Source organism: Phalacrocorax carbo, chromosome 7 (genome assembly GCF_963921805.1).
Source record: "Phalacrocorax carbo chromosome 7, bPhaCar2.1, whole genome shotgun sequence".
NCBI lineage: Eukaryota > Metazoa > Chordata > Aves > Suliformes > Phalacrocoracidae > Phalacrocorax > Phalacrocorax carbo.
The window spans coordinates 25,622,678-25,637,578 of NC_087519.1; the positions used below are offsets into that span (position 1 = coordinate 25,622,678).

The 14,901-nt window shown below is 46.2% G+C and overlaps 2 protein-coding genes across 3 annotated transcripts in view; both read left to right on the forward strand.

Moving 5' to 3' along the window:
* Positions 1–4,286, forward strand: part of PAK2 (p21 (RAC1) activated kinase 2) — a 45,108-nt gene extending 40,822 nt beyond the window's left edge. For both annotated transcript variants that reach the window (XM_064457084.1, XM_064457085.1), the window contains exon 15: positions 517–4,286. In XM_064457084.1, coding sequence (XP_064313154.1) covers positions 517–603 — 87 coding nt within the window. In that variant the 3' untranslated portion in view covers positions 604–4,286. The remainder of the gene's footprint in view (positions 1–516) is intronic.
* A 6,192-nt stretch (positions 4,287–10,478) lies between these two features.
* Positions 10,479–13,866, forward strand: LOC104043143 (aquaporin-12). Its single transcript, XM_009502714.2, has 3 exons — positions 10,479–11,617; positions 12,108–12,224; positions 12,825–13,866. Exons 1-3 carry the CDS (start codon positions 11,011–11,013, stop codon positions 13,004–13,006), a joined length of 906 nt encoding a protein of 301 aa, XP_009501009.1. The 5' UTR covers positions 10,479–11,010; the 3' UTR covers positions 13,007–13,866.
* The last annotated feature ends 1,035 nt before the right edge of the window (positions 13,867–14,901 follow it).

Genomic DNA, 14,901 nt, shown 5'->3' on the forward strand with positions numbered 1-14,901 from the left:
GCTTCTCAGTCTGAGATACAGAAGCCACAAGTAAGGTCAGCCTGTGATAAACCGCACTGTAGACTGGCACTCTTTTTTTTGTGTTTTCTTCTGAGGACTGTAGTGGACAGCAGTTGGTAGGAACTACAGTTATCAAAGATTGTTATATGTACTCTGAAATTTTCCCATCTGTAATCTGTGCCTTCATTTTGCCACTGCTAAAGTATCGAGCAATTCATGAACGTACTGTAATAGAGCTATTGAAGTGAGCAGAATGGAACTGAGAGAAGGTGTTTGAACAGGAAATGTCTTTAGTGAATTATTGGAAAAGGAAAGGCCTAGGCTGTTTTGGGGTAAGGAGGAATGATTATCAGGCTTGAGGTGATCTCGGTCTGTCCCTTCAGGAGCTGGGCATTGATAGCGTTTGCATTGCTTTGCAATCCTCAGGATGAAAAGGGCAGTGTTAGATATATGGCTTTTACTGGCTTTTTAAACTGTGTCTTTGACTAATTTACTGTGTTTCTCTATTCCTGGCAGCATCCCTTCTTGAAACTGGCCAAACCTCTGTCTAGCTTGACGCCACTGATCTTGGCAGCCAAAGAAGCAATGAAGAGTAACCGCTAACATTACTGCCACAGCCTTCATCCTTTTTTGTTTGTTTGTATTTTACAAATCTTTATAATATATGAAATTGTTACACATTTGGGGGGAGGGAACAGATTTTGTTGGGGGGTAAACGTCTGCAAAAGGGAAGAAACTCTCATCGAGAAGACACCCAAAATGAATTGTGGTGACTCTAGTGATCCCTGTCTGGGGTCCAGAAGGAATTGAGGACTGAATTACTGGCAGGTTTTTTTGTTTGTTTGTTTTGGGTTTTCTTTTAATTCCCAGACAGCCCAGAAATGCCACTTACTGTGCCCAGGGTTTTAAGAGTTTTTAATGACTTTGCTGTAACAGCTCCCATTCATTGTACCCTTCTGGGTACTTTCAATACTTGAATGACAGATTCAAGCTTTCAGAGAGCAGTACTAACTTTACCTGCTGATCTCTTCCACTCTCTTCTTCCTCCCCTCTACCTGTTTACTTTTAAATCACTGTAGTAAGCTCCCATATGACTAGATTCATGGCAAGTGTGACAAATGTGAAGGTACATCTTGCCCCTCATTTCTTTTTTGGATTAGCTGTTACTGTACTGTAGAATTGACAACTTGGCTATGTAAGAAATCGTAATGTATCAAGATGTGTTTTGCTTTTTAAGATTAATATGGAGAGAGGGGGAAGAGAAGTATTCAGCTGTTTTTTCACATGCCTTTGCTCTGCGGACTTTTAATCGAAGATGTGGCCTCTTTGCAGAAACTTAATGATCGGTCAAGTCTTTGGATGTTGGTTTATGGATATGTAGGTAGGGGTCAGATACTTTATTTATGATCAAATGATCACCTATAGTCAGGGCAAGAAAAAAAGTTCCAGCTGTCTTCTGTCTGCTCTTTTTTTCCCATTAGACTTGCTGGCCAGAAGCTTAAGGGATAATGTGCTTGGTGTGGTGGGTAGTTCAAAAACATGTATTGTATCTGTGCTCTGATTTGGGCTTTGGAAGTTATGCTGGTGCCTTTGACTTCTTTATTTTACGTTTCCCTTCTTTGTATCAAATACATTTTTGTATATGTTGTAATTATTTTCCCCAAGCAAATATGCATCAACCTATGGAGTTGTCAGAATTTAAGTATTAGAGCTATTTTTTCCAATTTTGTATGTGCTCCATTTTTACTAATGAAATCAGAGGAACAAATAATCAGATCTGAGGACACTGAAGATACAGGATTTTTTTAATAGGATTCATACAGAAGATTATGAAAACCTGGAAATGCCAAAGCACTGTTCTGAGAATACAAAGGCTGAGAGGGGAGAACAGTGCCGTCAGACGTTCTTGGGGCTTATTTGACCGGCTAGTTGGAGGCTGAGGAGACGTGATGTGTCACACTGAGCCTTTCTCACTAAAGACGTTGGACCAGCTGGAATGGCTGAAGTCAAACATTCAATGCAAGAAAGTGCCTCCCTCTGAAGGACAGTGAGCAACTTGTGCGGTTGAGTTCTTGGGGTGTTACCAGGGGCAAGTGTAGAAGAGCCTGTGCCCCAACTTCTTCTAGTGCTACAGTCTATGCATTTCAACTTCCCCAACAGTTTAACAAGGAGCCAACTGTAGTTACAATGTGCCAAATGATTCTGTGAAAGAATAACTATTACTTTGGTAGGATTTTATTGCATTCCCAGTGGGGCAGGACAGGGGACAGGTAGAGTTATGGCTGGCTATGAATGGAGGACCCTGAATAAAATTTCTTTTGCACACTTTTACAGACATTGCTAGCAGAAGATAGCAGTCATTTGACATAATTTCAGTATTTGTATAGCGACAGAGATAACTATATTTGGGGGGCTGGTAGCCAAGGTATGACAAAACCAATTTCCAGCTGGGAGTAGCCGGCCAGAACAGCACAGACTATTTGTGTTGTTGATTGAAGGGAAGCAGGGCTAGGGTCTCACTGCATCTGCTGCAACTCACTAGCTTCTAGGAAATGGCACAGTACCAAGATGATGTCTTGTGCAGGGCACTGCAGTATCGCGGTTCAGCTTGCATTCTGCTCTGGCGTGGTTGTAAAAATTTAGGTCGGATAAATTATGTTAACTGCTCCATCAAAGGAATAAATCCCTCTAGCGATAAGTGTAAGAATAGTTACGGTTTTGAACTCGAGGAAGTGTCTCATTCAGGCAAGAAAATCTAGATGCATTTCCCAGGCAAAATGTATTACAAGCCATGGATGCTGTAAATGCTATAATGGCGATGCCCCAGCTTGAGTGCACCTGGCTCCCTGATCAAATGAAGTAATGGAAGCTTGGCTGAGAAAATAAACCTGTTGTACTGATGATTCCCTCTTTGTCCGTTGCTGGCAATGGACTTTGTGAAAATCCTTGTGCCAGAGTGAAACTGGGAGCTTTTCTGTCTGTCTTTTTTCTTTTTTTATTTTTTTTTGGATGGCACAATCTAGAGAGTAAGATAACTTGTGATAAATTTAGAGTTTTTTAAAAATAGAAAAACATGAAATCATAAGTAATTTTAACTTATTAGTTCACTTTTATTGATTAATGAGAATGATTTAAAACATATATTACAAAATTTGTCCAGTTTAGGAGATGATTTCCAAACTTTCAGCCATCTTAGCACACAAAACTTGGCTCAATCCAGAAGTTAACAAAATGTATCTCGGCACTTGCTGTGTGACCTGGAATGGTGTTTAGCAATGAAGTTGAGAAGCATCCACATCTCCCCTTCCCCACGCTGCAGTCTTATTGTTATGTGGTGAGGTTTCTCACCCCCACTGCCAGAAATCAGGGCCAGAGATGGAGCTGGCACAAGAGAGGCAGGAAAAGGTTGCCGTACTGTGCTTTTGTGTCTCAGTGGGTCAGGCGTTGTTTTGCTAATGGTGTCAGCTGGATGTGTCTGCAAGATTAAAAAAATGCAAGCTGTGTTGTTCCCCCCACCCCTGAAGGGAGTCAGATTAATGTCCTTAAGACTTGCTTGCAGGCCTGTTCAACTCTGCTGTATCACTAGGGCAGAGACCAGCCAGAGTTTGAGTAGATGATACGGGAAGGATTGCATCTGAAAGTGCTGGGGTTTGCTCTCTTGGGTGCCAGCATAAGATCCTGAGTCAGATTCTAATCAAACTGCATGTGATACATACGAAGCATACGATGGTGTGGTTAGTTGGGTATACAGAGCCAGACAGCTTCTGGTTGAGTTGCAAGTGTGCAGGGAATGTGACTCCTGGGATTTTCTTATCCTAGAACAAGCCAGACTTCTCATCAGAAGCAACCATGGCACTGGGAATGTGCACTTTGACCTGACTTAGGTGTTAACGAGACTAATTGTAGGCTTTCCCCAGCTTTCTGGTTCAGGGAAGTGCAAAAGGTGTGTCTAGAGCAGATGGGAGAAGCTGGGTCCCTTTGTCAGAGGGGATGGTGGATGGGCTGGGGAGGGAGGAAGAAAGTTGTTAAGGGACTCTCCAGCTGGAGTTGAGTAAGTAAATGTCTCTGGTCCATTTTTTCCCTCTGTTCATCACGCTGTCAATGGAAATGGAAGTAGGTGCAAGCTTTCTTTTTATTTTTTTAACTGTCTTCAGATTTTAATGTTGCCTTTTGTGTAATTTAATCCCATTATGTTATTTAATTGTTACTGCAATATTAACTACTGTATTTGTTGACTTTGTTTAATAACTGTTCTTTCAGGGCTAGAAATAAACTTTTAAAAAACATCTGGGTTTCCCTCCCCCCCTTCTCCATCATGAGTTTATACCTTCTAAGAGTAGCTGAAGAGAGTACATGTTTAAATATCTTAATGAGATTAACAGAATGTATTTGTTTGTAATTAAGCTTCTTACAAATGCTTTGATTTTATACTATACTAGCTGGTCCTGTTTCTTTTAAAATTTTAATACTCATCAGTGTCGGTACCAGCCTCGTGGTAACTGCAGCTTTCCTCACCACCACGCAGTGCTGGTAGATGATTATGCCTCCCGCAAAATGCTCCAGATCACTGATGGGAGGAGAGTGGCTCTGCAACACCCTTTTCACCCACCGTGGAAGAGATCCCTTGTTGCTCTTGCGAAGGGAGCAAATCAAAGACCAGCCTAGTTCGTGACAGTCACATCTTCTACCATTCATTTGCTGTAAGGTAGCCTTTTGGTAGTGACTGGGGTGGGACTGATGGGCCAGTAAACTGCAATCATGGCAATATGATGATGTTCCAGTAACTATTCTGAACAAGGCTGCTGTATTTTGCACCGTGAATATCCAGTGTCCCACATGTAAACATTACGGCATAGGAGGCACGGGGAATGAGCCGTCCTGGTGCCTGCCTGGAAGACGCTACTCCTGCTTTTGCACCATCCCTGCTGATCGGCATTTGACTGGCAGAGCTGAACAGGGTGAGGATGCTGGGTGTCAACAGCTCACCTAGGACTTGGGGTGAGATCGATGGTACCTGTTGGTAGGCTGTGGAGATTCGCTCATGTTTTTCATCGGAACTGCAAAAATGCTGTGGTGTGTTGGTGTGGCAGTCTAGCTAAAGAAAAGGACATCTAAACGAATTTACTTTGGGGTTGAGACCAGTTCAGTTGAAATCCAGATGAAGTTTCTGTCTCAATTGTGGATGTCAAGGACTCATCGTGTCGTGTGTTTCCCATGTGTTATTGGGAAATCATCTCTTCCCCTTTCTTGTGTGTTGTACAAGCCTTGCTCATACCACTGACAAAGGGAAATGAAGAAACCACTTGTCTTCAGAAGCCTTTTCAGCCAGACATGAGAATGTTGTTTTGCACAAAGCACTGTCTCTTCAGGTTAATTAATTTGTTGTAGTATCTTTGTCTTTATATAATTGACCCTTTATTCATTTAAACTGATGTTCTCTAACTCTGCATTTAAGTGATTTTGCATTTAATTTGTGGCGTCGACAAGAGGAGGGAGAAGGTGCTTAGTGGAACTTGCTAATTATTTGGATATTGGTACTTGTGCTGCTTGAAGGAGAGCAGGGTTTTGGCTGAATGTGATTTGCACAAGTTGAAAGTTGCTAGTCCTTCCTTGATAAATCCTGCTAAGTCCTGCATGAATTTGCTCACCCCTTGCATATACCTGGCCTAGACTAAAACCAAGAGCGGCCCCTTCTTTTTGGATCCCTTTATTCAAGATTGGGTGTTTAAAACATTGTTCTTTGAGATGGTAATCTTGGGGGCAATGATTTCTCCCTTTCAGGGCTGCTGTTTGGTTGCTGTGAGTTTACTGCAAAGCTGAGCACAGTTATTCAGACTGTGCCAGCAAGACAATGGTTAAAGCCAGGATGGCTGAAAACTGAGAAGGATCTTAATTTCTATTTAGTGTTTTCATAGTGGTGCCTGAAGAAAAGCACTGGGTTTCAGTGCAATTTGTGTGGCTCGTGTGCAAGTACAGCAGTTGACTGTGAATGCCTACTCCCAGGGATTTGTACAGCTGCATTTTTTCCTATTTTTATAACTTGCATTTTGCTCTGAAGATTGTTTTTAATAAAAATAGCCATCCTCAGTCATGTGAGAGAGGTACGTGAAACTGTGCTGAGCTCAGCTAAGTTCTTGATGTTGCTCTCCAGATGTGTGGAGGAAAAGTTTTTTCCAAGAGCTTTTTTTCCCTACTTTGTTTGAAGTTCAGCCTAAGGAAGGAATTTTTTTTTTCCTTGAGGGTGAAAATACTGACAAGTAAGAACAGTGAATTTCTGACTGTAACTTTTCTATCTACAGTTTGTTACGAGGGAGGAGGGCAGTGCTGATGCAGCTTCTCATGCTGTCGTTCCCTTATCACAATGGTGATACTGCTTTTTCCCGTTCTTGTCTGCCGGCCAGTGTATGCAGGGGAGATATTTTCCAGCACATGGTAACTTAATTTCAAAACCCATTTACCTATTGACCTGATTATTGAAACAGCCTGTAGGGACTGGGAAGTTAATGATTGCTCATTCTCTTTAGGACACTAAAAGGCCACCAGACTTCTGCTTTGGAGAAGATGTATTGAGTCAGTAGAAAGGAGGATGGGACAGGAATAACAATCAGTATGTGTCTCAATGCAGAGACGTGTCTCAATGCACAGACTCAAGTGCCTGGTGTTTTCTGAAGGGCTTGTGAATAATGGATCTGGCTCATTATAACTGCAGACTCAGGGCATCTCCATGGGATGTTCTGGAGGGGGAACAGGGGTGACCTTCCTAGGGACAGACATCTCCCTTGAATTCAAGGTTTCTAGAGCCAAGGATGATCCATCTTTGTTATTTTTTCCTCCCAGCAAATGCTTGTCCTAAGTATTCAGGTCTTTTCATGAAGCCTGATTAACTCATGGCTCTCCTTGAGCCCTTTCCATCTGGCTGCCTGTGGGAGGAAACCTGCTGCTGGGTTTCTGCTGCCTTGTTGCAGCAGCTGATAACAGGTGGTTGCTCTTGAAAAACTCTTACCCACTCACCTGCTCAGTAAAACTCCTTAAATAACCATACAGCTGTTTTCAGCTGTAGCTATTACCTCTCTGTAGGTGAAAATAGTGTGGTGGTGGTGAGCCAGTGTGGTTCTGTTCAGCTTTTGTTACCCTTCGGTGTGTTTGGAGAGTGTTTATTTTACTTTACTGTGGAAATACCAGCTTGTTTCTATCCCATGGCTAAAAAAAGCCATTTAAAATACCTGCGTTTTGACCTGTCGTAGTTCTTGACAGCCCTGAAAGCAAATTTCACTTAGAAAAGAAACTGATATTCCAGCCACAGAAAAGTGGTTTTCAGTGTGGGTATCTGAATTTTTAGATAGTATTGTTTCTTAGAAGAGCAGCCATGCAAAGCCGCATGGACTATTGGTTTTGCCTTTGCAGTGGCCTGAAGACGTGTTCCTGTACAGAGCTTGATTGTGCCGCCTCCTGCTGTCAGCACTAATGAGAGATAGGGAATGAGCTGCTTGCGAATCTGTCACTGGCATTATTTAATCCCATAATTATCCTCATAAGTAACAGCTTCCAGGTCCTCTCTCCAGCCTGCCTTAAGTGTCCCACAATTGCAGGATGTGCCCTGGGCATAATTACAGGCAATGGATGGGAAATAGTTTTTAAAAGACCTCTGAACATTTACATCCTAAGGCCCAACATTTAAAACACTTGAAGAAGGGAAAAATCAGTTCCTGTGGGAAGGAATAGATGTTGGGATATTTCTTCTAGTTTTACCATGGATGTCACAATGTTTTCCGTGTTGCAGCTGTGTGTGGAGGAAGGGGACAAAAATGCACTTGCTTTTTAGGCATTAACACATGGCAGCTTTCTCCTGTAAGAGTAGCTAGAAATATTAGTGTAAGGGCCATGTGTAACCCCCTTTTTTTGTTGATCTGGATGGACTCTGCTCAGTGGCTGAGATATTCTCCAGAGGGGACGTGTCAGAAAGCTCTCGTTTGCTCTGTCAAAACCCTCTGCTGAAACCAAGGTTCGAACGCTGGTAGGAGGGATTGAGAAGATCTATGGAAAGATCTGTGGTGTTCCCCTGTGCAAACTGCCCATCTGTCTCCTGTGTCCCATGAACCAGTGGTTCCCTTCCAGGGACTTTGGGTTGGTGTCACTGGGTCCTTGTAGGGTTTTTTTTCTAAAGGTGGAAGTTTGAGGAACACAAACATAAGGGACATGGAAAGAAAGAAGTTGGATTGTGATGTTCTGCAGTCATGAGTAGCTTTTATCACACTTTGTCGCTGCCAGAGGTTAATTCTTATGAGGTGAAAAATATTACTTTTGAGTCTTTTAAAGCATGTTTCACCTTCCTTTATTCAGGCAAGGTCGTCTTCTCATTTGAGGCCAAAGATGCACACTCGTCTCGCCTTCTGGAGAGAGAAATGGGTTAAAAATGGTAAAATTGTGATGATTTTTGAGACAGGCCAGTCAAAAGAGGGCAGTTCTGGTGGGGAGGAGGGGAGGGCTTGGATGATAGACTGTTTGCAGCATGATCCATCTCCTTGCTTGGGCTTGCCAGTGTTTCCAAATCAAGTGCTGTGATTGCTGGGGACCAGGTATCTTCTCAAAAACACCCTTGTGTGGGCACTTGGTGATAGCAAAGACTGTGGGAATGAAGATAAAAGGAAGGAGCGTGTTACAGGAGGAGATACTGAGGCTGGCTGTGACCTTCACAAACATCTCCAGAATGCCCTACCAAAATGCGCTTCTTTTCCTCTGCGGTAAGGGCTATAAGGGAGAGGAGCAGAGCAGTTCCAACACCTTTGAAGTGTACACTCCTGGTTTTCACAGGTTGGTCTGTGTTGCCATAGCTGGCTTGAACTGTATTAAGTGCCTTATCCCTGACTCAAGCATGCTTCACACCTATGCCTCCTGACAATTTCCATTACAAATGACTTGGCGGGGAGGGGGGGAAGGGGAATAAAATGGCATTAATAAAAGCTGTTGGCTCCTTGCATGCGTTAAGCTGCTGATGGGATGGTGAGAGGAGCCTGTAACCCACCAGTGCTGCCTGCGCAAAGGTACAGGACCAGGCTTTGCCCTGGCATGGAGTGCCAAGCATGGCGGCCCTGATGCCCGGCAGCTGTTTCACGGTAGGTCCCACTACTTTTTCCTGTGATAGCTGAGCACACCCTGGGCATGTTTATCCCTGCAGCATGCGGGTGATGATGGAGATGTTACTCCAACTGTAGTGATGGGAAACGTGGGCTCGAGGTGGTGTAATCTCTGCTGTGGAGCATGGGAGTGACCCAGAAGACACATAATGAATCATTTATGCTCTGTTAACTGTGAATCCCTGATAATATCAATCATAGAATCACAGAATGCTTTGAGTTGGAAGGGACCTTCAGAGGCCACCTAGTCCAAGCCCCCTGCAGTGAGCAGGGACACCTTCAACTAGATCAGGTTGCTCAGAGCCCCGCCCAGCCTGAGCTTGATTCTCTCTAGGGATGGGGCCTCCACAGCCTCTCTGGGGAACCCCTTCCAGTGCTTCACCACCCTCATTGTAAAAAATTTCTTCCTTATATCAAGTCTAAATCTACCCTCCTTTAGTTCAAAACCGTTCCCCCTTGTCCTGTCACAACAGGCCTTGCTAAAAAGATTGTCCCCATCTTTCTTATAGTCACCCGCAGCCTTCTCTTCTCCAGGCTGAACAACCCCCACTCTCTCAGCCTGTCATCATAGGAGAGCTGCTCCAGCCCTTGGATCATTTTTGTGGCCTCCTCTGGACCCGCTCCAACAGGTTCATGTCCTTCCTGTGCTGAGGGCTCCAGAGCTGGATGCAGCACCCCTGGTGGGGTCTCACCAGAGTGGAGCAGAGGGGCAGAATCACCTCCCTTGCCCTGCTGGCCACGCTGCTTTTGATGCAGCCCAGGATATGGTTGGCTTTCTGGGCTGCGAGCGCACATTGCCAGCTCATGTCCAGCTTTTCGTCCACCAGTACCCCAAGTCCTTCTACGCAGGGCTGCTCTCAATCCCTTCATCCCCTAACCTGTACTGATACCAGGGGTTGCCCTGACCCAGGTGCCGGACCTTATCCATCCCATCCCACCCTTCCTGCCATGGCCTGCACTGCTCCTGTGCTTTCCATTGCTCGTCACCCCTTTTATCCCTGTAGAACTTCAGCGGTGGGCATCTGGGGGTCCCCAGTGACCTGGTGGGAGCTAGTGCAGAGGATGCAACCACTGTAGCAAACACAGTGCATTTCATCACCTATGCTTTTGACTCCATCATGTATTCAAAGGTCTAACCCAAATGTATTTAGATGTTTAGATGGTGTCAATTTCAGAAGGCAGAGAATGATGACACCATGGGGTCATGTTGGTGGATCTGGGAAAGACCCTGTCCCTCATACACATGTTACCAGCAGCAGGAATTGAAATGCCACCTGCAGAGCATGTGCAATTAGTGCCACCAACAAATGAGTTGAGGTCTTACTCAAGGCAAGGTTAGGAAGCAGTAAGTAAGCTGGCCTTTCAAATTGGCCAAAGATGGACTTCACTGTGGCTTAGAGTGGCTCTGTCCTGGAGAAATGCAGACTCCTTGCATGAGTTGCTGGTTTTCTAGAAGTCCCATCATGTCCCAGGCTTTGGGATTGGGGGAATAAATTAGTGGTTTATGGTGCAAAATAGAAACAAAATAAAGGTTTTTGCTGCTTCTGGAAGACCTGAGCAGCTCCAGGGAGCTGCTGCAGACTCTCAGATATGAATGCTGGGGGTTGGAGACTCAGCGATCATGTGGTGGAGATAACACTGGGACCTGCTTGCTGGGACAAACAACTTGTTGGCTGATCCAGCTGCAGGTGAGTCCAGCTCCCCATGACAGCAGGCATTTCCTCCCAAAGGAGAGGGCAGCATGTGCCGTGTTTCCCAAGCCTGTCGGGCTGTGCCACGTTTGCTTACATGTGGCTTTATAAAAAGGAGGTGAAGAAGCTTTCTCTGCTCCTTCCCAGGGTTTGGTCCAGTCTCTCCCCCCAGCGCAGCTTTTGCTATGGCTGGCCTGAATGTCTCCATTGCTTTTTTTTTCCTGGTTGTTGGGGTGTGCCAGGCACTCAGGTGGCTTTCCAAGAGGCTTTTGTCTCCTGAAATGTACGGCTGCCTTGCCAGAGAACTTGCTGGCTCATTACAGTTATGCATGAGCTGCCTTGAGCTGAGGATGCTGGCAGAGATCGGCCTGTGGGGTGGTGGCTTTGGCCCAGACGTGGTCCTGACTCTGCTCTTCCTCCTCTTCACTCTTCATGGCGCCTCTTTTGATGGAGCATCTGCCAACCCGACCATCTCTCTCCAGGAGTTCCTGCTCCTCGAGTCCAACCTCGCAGCCACTGCTGCCAAGCTGCTGGCCCAGGGTGCAGGCACAGGGATGGGATGGGCTGTCACCAAGCTCTACTGGTCCTTGGAGCTGACGCATTTCCACCTCATCCAGAACCTGATAGCATCAGAGTGCAGCTCCTCCATCCACACATCTCTGCACCATGCTGCCTTTGTGGAAGGCACCTGTTCTTTCCTTCTCCACCTTGTCCTTCTTAAATTACAAAAGAGTCACCTGATATACCGGGTCCCTGTCCTAGCTGCGACGGTCACCTTCCTGACCTACACAGGTAAGCAGCACCTGCCCTTTTCTAAGTCACATAGAAAATTACCTAATTTGTGGGGGAGGAAAGGTCCCATTTTCATCTTTGAGGACTTGAGAGAGAACAATTACCAAGATGTGGTTTTGCTGCTTATTTTGGGGAATATTCCTTTTCAGATGAAGACAGCAGTTTAAGACTTCTAGACAGCAGATGAAATGTTGGCAAATGAGAAGCCATAGCCTGCCCCAAGACTGGGAGCACCATCCTTAAATGTCCCCTAACACAACCCCTTGGTCCTGCACATATCTTCCTGCAAAGCTCAGGGCAACAAGGGTGGGATTTCCCCACGTGCTGCTACCACACAGTCCAAAGGTGCAGCTGCCAGAGCTGGGCAGCAGAGATGTTCCCAGAGCCTTCCATCAGGCAGGAGGGGTCATGGGTCTCCTGGTCCAGCTCTTTTGTTGGTCTTTCAAAGGATGCAAGTAAGACTGATGGCCATGCTTCTCTTCCCACGCAGCTGGACCATTCACGGGGGCCTTCTTCAACCCTGCCCTGGCCACAGCCACCACCTTCTACTGCTTGGGGAGCAGCTTTTGGGACTACGTCCAGGTTTATTGGCTGGGCCCCCTTGCAGGTGAGATCTGCCCAGGAGGTACCAGGGGGCAGGGGTTGGGATGGTGAGCAGTGGGCAAGGCAGAAACACCGCGTGTAACACAAACTGTTCCTGGCAAAGGCCTGAACTTGGGTCTTGCCAGTTGCAAGTGTCCTTCTCTGTCCCCCTTGCCTGTCACTAGAGTTGTCCCTTGTCCATTTTTTTTTAATCCAGTTTCTATGTGGGATATAGGCAAAACTCTCCCTGAGGCCAAAGTCTGGGGGAGATGGAGAAAAGATGTTTTAGGGCAACGATAGGCTGAACTATGCTATTGAGGTTGTCCACAGCTTCAGGATGACCATGGGGAGCTGGATACATCCTGCCTAGAATGCAGAAAGCAGGGAAAGGAGACTGCTGGTGTGGTGTATGGCACTTTTGGGTCAATACAGCCTTGCTATTATATTAAGGACACAATGGTTAAAATCTCCTTAAAGTAATATGGCAAGGGTGAAGTGGGCACTTCAGTGGTGGTGAGCCACATTTTAGTCATGATGAAGATTGTGGGAAGGGCCTGAAAAATCAATGCTCAGCCATGGAGATGCTCAATGCAGCACATGGAAGGGGTTTGTGGTCTTATTTCAGGGATGCTTGCTGCTCTCCTGCTGTACCAAGGCAACATCCCACGACTGTTCCAGAGAAATCTTCTTTACAGCCAGAAGAACAAATACAAGATACCCAAGACAAGGGTGGTGGTGCACGGGGAGAGTGATGAACCATGTCGGAAGAGGAAAGGGGAGAAGAGCAACTCTGAGCCTCGTGCCTGAATCACAGACAGGAGCCAAGGAGGTCCCTGCAGCCCCTCTCCTGGGAGCAGGTTTCCTGGCACGGAGGATTTTGCTGCTCATCCCATCCAGCATCCATCCTGCTCGTTTGGTCCCTACCACAGGGTCAGATTTTTTTAAAGCATTGCAAAGGAATTGGCCAAGCTGGCCTTGCAGGTTCTCTGAATCCCTGAGGTCCTTTGGGAATAGCTTTGCAAGCCTCTTTAGAGACCCCAAAATGTTTCAAGCCTGCATCTCTAGCTCGGTGGGGGAAAAAACCCTAACACTTTTGCCTAAATTGCTGGTGGTTTTGTATTGCCAGGAAGCTGAGAGAAAGTCAGGACCATTACGTGGGTAGGCTTGAGCAACTCCCAGGTTACTGCATCATGCGGTGCTTGAAATAATCTGTCTGGATCTCTTGCAGCCATTAAAAAAACAACATAAACCAGCAAATGCCTTGGAAACTTGGGATCAGGAGGAAGCATGCTTTGATCTTTTGAGTTACTAAACAGATATTGGTCAAAAATTGGTGTTCTTTGAGTTAAACTGAGGTCCTTGAATGGCAGAGGCTGAACCTGGCAGTTCCTGGAGAGGAATTAAAAATGCTCCAGGGCAAGGGAGCCTACTGGCTGCAGGAGACCCTGCTCCTCTGTGGATGCAGTGCTTAGCCTAGGTTTAGTGTGCTGTAAGGCGTCAAGAAATGGTGCACAAAGTGTCTGTGGTTAAATAAAGAGACCCAGGCAGCTGGTATGCAGTTGTTGTGGGTGAGCAAGTGTATCCCCAGGCTCCCCTCTGTGTCTACATGAAATATTCCTAAAGATAAAATTATGGTTTGTGGAAATAATAGTAAAAATAAATGTGATTAACCTTTAGGTGAGTGATGTCATTCCTGTGAGTGATGTCATTCCTGTGAGCTCTGTGGGAGGAGATCAGCCCATCTGTTCCCCCAAAATGGGAGAAGCTGTGGAGATGTCCAATCTGCCATTGCTCCACCTGCTGCTTGCTCTGGGAGGGGAGTAATCTGGGTGGAAACACCTGCTAGGTAAATGCTGGGGCTGGGGCACCCCATGGGTGCTGCAGGGGCTGGAACAATCCCATGTTGCAGCACTCCTGGAGCAGGGCTGCTGGGCATGGCTGGATACTCAGCTGCCGCCTAAAGATCTCCTCTGCCCCTGCCAAAAACAACAAGTTCCTGCATTTTGCAGCAGATAGTCAATTTTGCAGGACCTCTCTGGGCAGAAAGTTCCTGAGCTGACTATATTCTTGATGTGCTACAGATTCTCAGAGCAATGGCAGGGTGTCTGCTCCAGGACAGGCTGAGTTTTTCATGTCAGATACAAGTGTCCCCTGCCCTGGGTTACCTTGGCAGGAGCCTGACCAAGGAAAATCTGCTCCTGTTTATTGAGTTCCAAAAGGTGAATAAGGAAGTGGCACCTGATTAAAATCCAGAATGAACTGAGAGCCCAGGAAGGTGTCAGATGCAGGTTTGGTACCCAGAGACGTGGTGCCCCCTGCCCCGGGTGCCAGCCCTGCTCCTCCCTGCATCCCCACTATGTTCCCTGTGGGTTTGTGGACGATGACCCTGTCTACACTGCCTGTGGGCTGCCCATCTCCCTTGCTTGCATGCGGAATTGTCCTCTGGTGTGAACCACAAACTTCCCAGGAGCCGAGGGGGGAGCTGGACCTCTGCAAACCATGAGACCTTACAACATCCCAACAGGAGAAATGAGGCAAGCGGCTAACACAGCGATATGTGGACATGCCTCAGAGGTCAAACTTTATGGAACAAACAACGCCTTAAAAACCACGCAGCAAATGCCCCCAAAATGATGCCCGTGCATAGTGAGTGGCTGGACACTCGGTGCTGCCCAGTCCCTTGTGGGGAAAGACAGTGAGAA

What these genes read in the sequence shown, in the direction of transcription:
- LOC104043143 (XM_009502714.2), top strand. Translation starts at nt 11,011, where the DNA reads ATGGCTGGCCTGAATGTCTCCATTGCTTTTTTTTTCCTGGTTGTTGGG. An exon ending in CACCTTCCTGACCTACACAG is followed by an intron (nt 11,618 to 12,107) that starts GTAAGCAGCACC and finishes CTTCCCACGCAG; the next exon opens with CTGGACCATTCACGGGGGCC. An exon ending in TTGGCTGGGCCCCCTTGCAG is followed by an intron (nt 12,225 to 12,824) that starts GTGAGATCTGCC and finishes GTCTTATTTCAG; the next exon opens with GGATGCTTGCTGCTCTCCTG.